This window comes from Sorex araneus, chromosome 4 (assembly GCF_027595985.1).
Source record: "Sorex araneus isolate mSorAra2 chromosome 4, mSorAra2.pri, whole genome shotgun sequence".
Lineage (NCBI taxonomy): Eukaryota > Metazoa > Chordata > Mammalia > Eulipotyphla > Soricidae > Sorex > Sorex araneus.
Window position 1 is genome coordinate 184616453 of NC_073305.1, and position 7600 is coordinate 184624052.

The window sequence follows — 7600 nt, forward strand, 5'->3', positions numbered from 1 at the left end:
TGTGTGTGTGTGTGTGTGTGTGTGTGTGTGTGTGTGTGTGGTGATGGATGGCAGGTACAGGTGTGTGCGTTCACTGAAGTGTGCTTCAGCTTCGAAGCCTCTCACCATTGCTGGGCTGGGAGTGGGGGGTGAATCTTCCACAGTGGGCGGGAAAACCCTGCAGACGCTGTGAGGGCTGATTCCACTTAGCCAGGGAGCACCTGAATGCAGAACTGGAGGGGGGATTCTTAGAGCCAAGGGGGCTGCAGAGGGGGCGCGAGGGGGATACCCCCGGGTCAGGGGGCTGAGAGCTGTGGAATTAGATGAACTAGTAGCAACCACCCGATTGCACTCGGAGACACAGTACTGGGGTCAGGACACTCGCCTTGTGTGAGCATGACCTGGGTTAATGCCTGGCACCCCACATGGCCCCCGAGACCCCCAGGAATAAGCGCTGAGCACAGAGCCAGGAGTAAGCCCTGAGCTCCCCCCAAAAGCAAACAATCAAAAACACCAACAACACTTTTTAAAAGTACAGTCATTAAATTGTCCCTTATAAGATTTTAGAGTGTGTGGGTATTCCTCAGTAAAACTATCATTTTAAACAATGCTTTTGGCACGTGCTCTGCTCAAGTTTTTTTTAGTGAAGTAAATAGCTTTTTCTTGTGTGTGTGTGTGTGTGTGTGTGTGTGTGTGTGTGTGTGTGGAGGGGCCCTCCCGGGGGTGCTCAAGGCTTAGTCCTGGCCCTGCGCCCAGGGATCACTCCCGGAAGGGCTCGGGGACCATATGAGGTGCCGGGGATGGAACCAGGGTCGGCCGTATGCCAGGTCAGTGTCCTACCCTCTGAGAGGTGCTATGGCGCCGGCCCCCTGCGTCAGTTGTTCTATTTGAGAAACCCGAGCGCCGGAGCCAGGGCCTGAGCTGTTAGTGAAGGCGGAGAGCGCCGGGCCCGACCCAGCCACGGCCCATCTCCCGGTCCCGGGGTCCTCACTCCCGGGGCTCCCGGCTGAGAAGGCGAGGAGGAGTGGGGTGGGGGCTTCCGGGAGGGCTGGGGGAGGAAATACGGCGGCTGCTCTTTAAGCACGGGCTGTCCGTCATCTGTTTCTGGCGCCCAGGAGAAGCCCCGAGTGCCACAGTCTCCAAACCGGAGGCCCCCCCGGCGCTGCCCCGCCGGCCGGCACCCAGAGTCCCGGCGCTCAGGAAACCCACGTTGCGAAGGACCGGGAAGGTAAGAGCCGTCGGCCGGCTGCGGGGGAGAATTGCGTCTTGGCCGGGAGCGGGCTTGGGGGTGCGCACACGCCTTGGGCCCCCTGGCCTGGCTTCGCTCGCTTGGTTTCCTGCTGGCAGAAGAATGGGCTCAGGAAACAGGCACTGGGCGGGGTGGCGGTCCGGGCCCCGCGGGGTCGGGCCTGGGGGCTGCGTGCATTCTCCCAGTGTCCCGGCATCTCGGGTCGCCTGTGGCCTGTGCCCAGGAAACCCCCTGGTTCTGAGAGCACTGTGTCTTGAGCCGCTCGCTGGGCCTGACGCGGGGTGCCCACCGTTCCCTCCCTCTGCAGATCGTCTTCTGCGCCCCCTCCCGGGCCCCCCCGCCCTGCTTGCTGCTTCAGAGGCATGAGCTTGTCAGGACAGTCGCAGCCCAGAGACTGGCGCCCCTCGACACGGCTGGATCATCCGTGTGATCTCGGGGTCCTCGCCACGGGACTCTTGGTAATCTCTGGGCTGGCCACCGTGGGCAGCGGCTGCCCCGTAGACAGCGTGACGCTCGCTCGCTCGCTCGCTCTGCTCCTGTTCCTCCCGCCCATCTCTCACCCGGGAGCCCAGCAGACGTCTCCTCCCTGCCTCTGTTCTCATTTCGTCTCATCTTTTAACTTTGGGATTTGGGGCCACACCCAGCAGTGCTCAGGGCTCACTCCTGGTTCTGCATTCAGGAGTCGCACCTTGGCGGACTTTAAGAGATGCCGGGGATTGAGCCCAGGCCAGGCAAACACCCTCGCTGCTGTGTGGTCACCCTGGGCCTCCCCGTCTCATGTGTAGGGGGCCCTGAGTCTGGTCCCTGCTGCGCGTGGCCCCCTGAGCACTGTCAGCAGCAACCCCCAAGTACCGAGCCAGGAGGAGTCCCTGAGCACTGCCAGGGGTGGCCCCAAACTCCCCCCAATTAAAAAGAAAACTTCATAAAAATAAAATAGTAGAGGGGGCTGGAGCGATAGCACAGCGGATAGGGTGTTTGCCTTGCACTCGGCCGACCCGGGTTCAAATCCCAGCATCCCATATGGTCCCCTGAGCACCGCCAGGAATAATTCCTGAGTGTAGAACCAGGAGTAACCCCTGTGCATCGCTGGGTGTGACCCAAAAAGCAAAATAATAATAATAATAATAATAATAATAATAATAATAATAGTAATAAAGCAGTAGAAGCCCGTGGCAGAAGTGGCCACGTGCCACTGGTGGGAGTCGCAGAGAAGGGCAGCTGGAAGGACAGGGTCGGGGCAGCGCTCCGCCCGGCCGGTCGAGACCCCAGGGCAGCCCAAGCCGAGGTTGCTCTGCCCAGAAGCCGCCTTGCCCGGGCCTGTGATGTTTGTTCGTCCTGAAGTAGAACCAGGGCCCTGAGGTGCCCATGGCAGCACCTGCCAAGCAGAGATGTGGGCGGCAGGGGACGGTGAGGCCCTCGTGGACGCAATGCCGCCCCCATCCCTGCAGCAAGCTGGCGGGGATCTGCCGGCCCCACAGGGCTCAGAGAGGCTTGTGTTTAAGAAGGGGGGAGCCCAGCGCCAGGGGGCCACTCGGGGTGGGAGGTGGGGGGGCAGAGCCTGCTCTGACCTCGGCCAATCCCTTCTATCCCTGCCACACGCCCCTGAGCACGGCGGGTGTGACCCCAGAACCACTCGTGTCCCCTGGGACTGGCAGGTGCCACGGGGCCCCGCTGTGAGCCCAGGCGGGCCTCCTGCTGACCCCTGTGTTGTGCCTCTCCTCAGCCCCCGTCGCCTGAGGAGCCCTCCGCAGAGGCGCCCGTCCGGTTCACAGTCGGGCCCCCGGAGACCAGCCTCGACTTGCCCCCCGCGGCTGCCGCCCTTCCCGTCCCCAAGCCAAGGACACTGCAGCCTGGGAAGGGGGCGGAGAGGAGGCCAGAGCGTGTCCCTCTGGACGTCCCACCCCCCGTGCCCCCCAGGAGGAAGAAGTCGGCCCCGGCCGCCTTCCACCTGCAGGCCCTGCAGAGCAGCCCACGGCTCCTCGACATGCTCTCCTGCAGCGACGGGACCCCCGCCCAGAGCGACTCCACGACCCCCGACCCCACACCTGACAGCCCCCCGGAGACGGCGTCGGAGGCAGCCTCTGCGCCTGGCCGGCATCAGGATCCCTTCTGGAACCTTCTCCAGCAGCCTCGCCTCCCCGTGGACTCCGAGCCCAAGGGCGCAAGGAGCCTCCCCAGGGCACTGGCGGCCCCGCTGCAGGACACGGCCCCCGCAGACACCGAGCGGCCCCGGGAGACGGTCAGCGACGAGGACCGGAGGACAGTGCTGCAGGCCTTCGACCCGCTGACGGAGACATGACAGAGACAAGCGTCCGTGCGGGCCCCGGGGCTCCTGGCCTCCCCTCATCCAAAGACATGTCTGCCTGATGGACGCTGACGGCACCTTGTCACCGCCGCTGTGCCCTGCGCACGGAGATGAATGTCCAGCCATCCTATCCAGCCAGCTCCAACCAGCTCCAGCCAGCTCCAACCAGATCCAGCGCTGTCCCCAGACTTGTGCTTCCCCTGGGGCAGGCCCCCGGGTGGGACTCAGTGTGTGTGGACTGGTTGCAGGCGAAGGGGTCAAGCTGATGAGGAAGATCCAAGATCTTGTCTCCTGTTGGCTTTTAAAAGACCGTTTGATGGTGTGTGTGTGTGTGTGTGTGTGTGTGTGTGTGCGTGCGTGTGTGTGCGTGTGTGCGCGCGCGTGCGCGCACGCACGCCCGTGTGCTGTGGCTTTTTGCGTCTGCTCCACTGGTGTACAGATTTGGAAGTGCATTTGGAGGCCCGCATGCACATGGCTGCCAGGTCAGGGCTACACTCACAGGTTGGGTGGGTGGGTGGGACCAGCTAGCGCTGTACCTGCTGGTCCTCCCGGGGTACACGGAGGTTAGCCAGTGACTGTGCCCCTGAGCACTGCACCCGCTGTTCTGAGCATCCAGCGCTCGCTCGCCCTGACCTGCCACTGGCTACAGGTGCCTGAGCCGGATCTTAGAGCTTAGAACCCGGGGGTTCCTCTCCGCCCGAGTCTGGGTCTTCCCAAACCAGCTTTTAGACAGTGTTCCCTCCTCAGCCACCCTCCTGGATCCGTTCTTCCCTTCTGTTCCAAACCCTGTGAAAGCACAAAGTGTGAAGGCCAGAGCTAGAGTACGGTGGGTGCTGTATGGCACCTGCCTGGCAGTTTGAGCTGCAGCACCTTGTATGGTCCCCCGGGCACTGCCAGGGGTAATTCCTGAATGCAGAGCCAAGAGGGACTCCTGAGCATTGCTCATGCACCCCCCTTCCAAAATGAAAAAGCACCAAATGTGAAACCTCACACCGGCACCTACTATTGGGTCTCCTTATTAGGACAAGAAGAGTATTTGTGCCGCCTCTCTCCCCGGCGGGGGCTACCACGTGACTCCAGGGATAAGGACCCACCAGACAGTGTTTGTGTGTGTGTGAGGTTTGCTTTTCGCCTGTACGTTTTCCTAGATGTTCCCCACACGTCTTCTTGCCCACTTGATCCTGTACAAAGACATCGCTAAAATGTTGGCCATGCTTCCACGGTCTGGGCCCAGAAGGCACTGGGAGAAGATTGCGTGCTTTCTCTGGCACAGTTTGACGAGTCACATGCCCTGTGTGGCGTGCTCCTGCACCAGGTCACACGACAGTAATTCTGTCCCACCCTCCCGCCCCGTGTGACCAGATGCTCCAGGAACGATGCTAACTGTCCCGGTGGGCCATTTCTCACCATCACTGTTCTGGGCCGACTGTGAGTCTGGGACTCCAGCCCCAGTCACACCCTGGATGCCGTCCAATCTGAAAACTGGCTTTTAAGGAAAAGTTGTTTATTAGCTAGCATGTGGAACGGGTCCTGGGCACGGCTCACCCCTGCCCCCCACCTTGTACCTGAAAGACTGTTCTCTGGCCTTCGCTGATGAAGACACCTGTCATGCATGAAGACCCAATGTCATTTTTAACAGGCACCAAGGTCAAGAACAGCAGCTTCCAAAGGGCCCAGGGAGGAGCACGGCGAGGGGGCACTCAGCTTGCCCCGTTGCTGTCTGTGCCAGGAACCACATTGATGTTGGGGGAGCAAGTGGGCATGGAACTGACGGTTCCTGGGCCCCTGGTTCACACACATGCAAACACACATACACATGCATGCATACACATATACACATGCAAACACATACATGCATGCTCACACACATGCACACACACACACCTCTCTTTCTCCCGTAAAAGGAAGTAAATCTAGAGGCCAGTATTTGTGCCCACAGGTCCAGAGATCTGGGGCAAAGGGACACCATGCCCGTGGCTGGCATCGCGGGCAGTGATGGTCACTGTCTTTGGCCCAGCTGGGTCGTGTCCAGAGAACTGAATTTCAGGCACAATCGCTGTGCGTCGCACGGGGGGCACTCAGGAATGCGACAGAGTTCGTACTCCATGGCATGTGACCCCTTGAGGGGCAGGGCTGAGCAGAGACAGCAGTGCGTATTTGGTCAGTGATGTGATAGGTGACACGTGAAGTTCTAGAAATAAAGAGAACCACTAGCATTGCCTTATGTTTTCCCAGTCATTGCTTGGCTATAGGTAGATTTCTGAGGGCTGCCAAGGCAGTGGGCATGGCCAGGACTCTGAGCTGAGCTTGGTCTAGGATTTCCCCCATGTGGGCCTTTGCACTGCCATCCTTGACCCTCAGCCCTTTGCACTGCCATCCCCAACCCACCCCCGGGCGCCGCCTTCTCTACAGGCAGCATTTTGCTGCCGAGTGTTTCAGCCACTTCAATAATGTGCGGGTAATGTGCACCCGCCTCGGCCACCCGACTCATATTTCCTTTGACAGCCCCGTCGTCTTGCCCTATTTTGTTGTTCATTGTCCTAGTAAATGCACCTATGCAGACAGTGCCTGTGGATGTTTGGGAAGACTTAATAAAAAATTTGCCGCGTCTGCCGTGCTGTGAAGCAGCAGCACAGGGACAGAAGGCAACAACGCTATTTATTGGGCAACTCGCAATGAATAAAGACCCTCGATGTTTGTTTGAAGTGTGACCATGTATACAGATGTTGTGAAAATACCTATTAAATGTTTTGTCTTTTTTTAAAAATTTGTCTCCTTTCTTTCCAGATGCGAGCAACACCTGGCTGTACGCAGTATAGGCTACACCTATACTGAGTGAAAGGTTGTTATTTCGAAGTAGCAATTCGAAGTAACAAAAATTCTTCTGTTTGGGGTATTTTCTTTTTGTTACTTCGAAGTAGCAATTTCATTACTTCAAAGTAGCAATTTCGAAGTAACAAAAATTCTTCTGTTCCGGGTTTTTTTTTTCCCTAACTAAACTGAGTTCAGAAAGTATAACAGTTAATTTGTTTAACAATATGTGGAGAGACAGTGGAGTGGGTGGGCTGCTTGCCTGGCCTGCCGCCTACGGGTATGGTCCCCGAGCACTGTTAAGAGTGACTCCAGAGTGCCGGGCCAGGACTAAGCCCTGAGCACTGCCGAGTGCGGCCAGACACCAGCAGAGCCTGCTGGAGAGATTACACCAACACTGCCGAGCCTGTGCTTGCAGCCACGACGCTGGGTGGAGCCCTGGCATCGCCCGTGGCCCCCAGCACTGCCAGGGGTGGCCCCAGACCACACTAAAAGCCTGCCTTGACTTAGTATAACTAAATCCGACAGTAGAACTGACTTTGCAAGCCTGACTTAGCGTCACTCCATAAAATGCGTGATGACTTTATGCTACCTTACTTTTTATTTTGGTGGTTTTGTTGGGGGGATACCCTGTGGAGCTCGGGGCCATGCCATGCTGGAGTGGGGTCCTGTGCTGCAGCCCTGAGCTGCCTCCACAGCCCCCGCAGTGCCTTTCACGCGAGAGATGCTCCACTTCCTTCTCCGGGGGCTCTGACAGCACGAAGGGCGCACTGCAGGGAAGAGGCCGAGAGAGAAGCAGCCTGCCCAGTTCTGTCTGCGGGCACTCTTTGCCACTTGCACACAGAATGCAGCCACGGACATGTGGGAACAAGGATAGACTGACAGTCCCTGAATCACAGAGCTGTCTAGTCCTTCCTGAGCCAGGTGGGTCCTCTTGCTTTCACATCCAGGGGGAATGAAACAACTTCCTTTCCTGTGAGAGAGGGTTTAAGACTCTCTCCTGTTAGGAGCTAGATAGCTTCTGTCCCAAAGTATCTAGGATACAGTTTTTAAAAGAGTGAGACAGCTGGAGAGATAATACAGCAGGTAGAGCACTTGCCTTGCATGCGGCCAACCCAGGTTCGATCCCTGGCATCTCATATGGTCCCTCAAGCCCGCCAGAAGTGGGTGCAGAGCCGGGAGTAAGCTCTGAGCACTGCTAGGTGTGGCCCCAAACCCAAAATAAATAATAATAAAAAGGAGTGAGGTAGGGGTCC

At 58.3% G+C, this 7600-nt stretch overlaps 1 protein-coding gene across 4 annotated transcripts in view; it reads left to right on the forward strand.

Moving 5' to 3' along the window:
- SYNJ2 (synaptojanin 2) overlaps nucleotides 1-6300 on the forward strand; it is an 81105-nt gene extending 74805 nt beyond the window's left edge. For 3 of the 4 annotated variants that reach the window (XM_055134900.1, XM_055134902.1, XM_055134901.1), the window contains 2 exons: nucleotides 1095-1207; nucleotides 2952-6300. In XM_055134900.1, the coding sequence (XP_054990875.1) occupies nucleotides 1095-1207; nucleotides 2952-3527 (689 nt within the window). In that variant the 3' untranslated portion in view covers nucleotides 3528-6300. Of the gene's footprint in view, nucleotides 1-1094; nucleotides 1208-1535; nucleotides 1687-2951 lie in introns of all 4 variants that reach the window. The other variant, XM_055134903.1, reaches the window with a different exon arrangement.
- Nucleotides 6301-7600: the final 1300 nt, after the last annotated feature.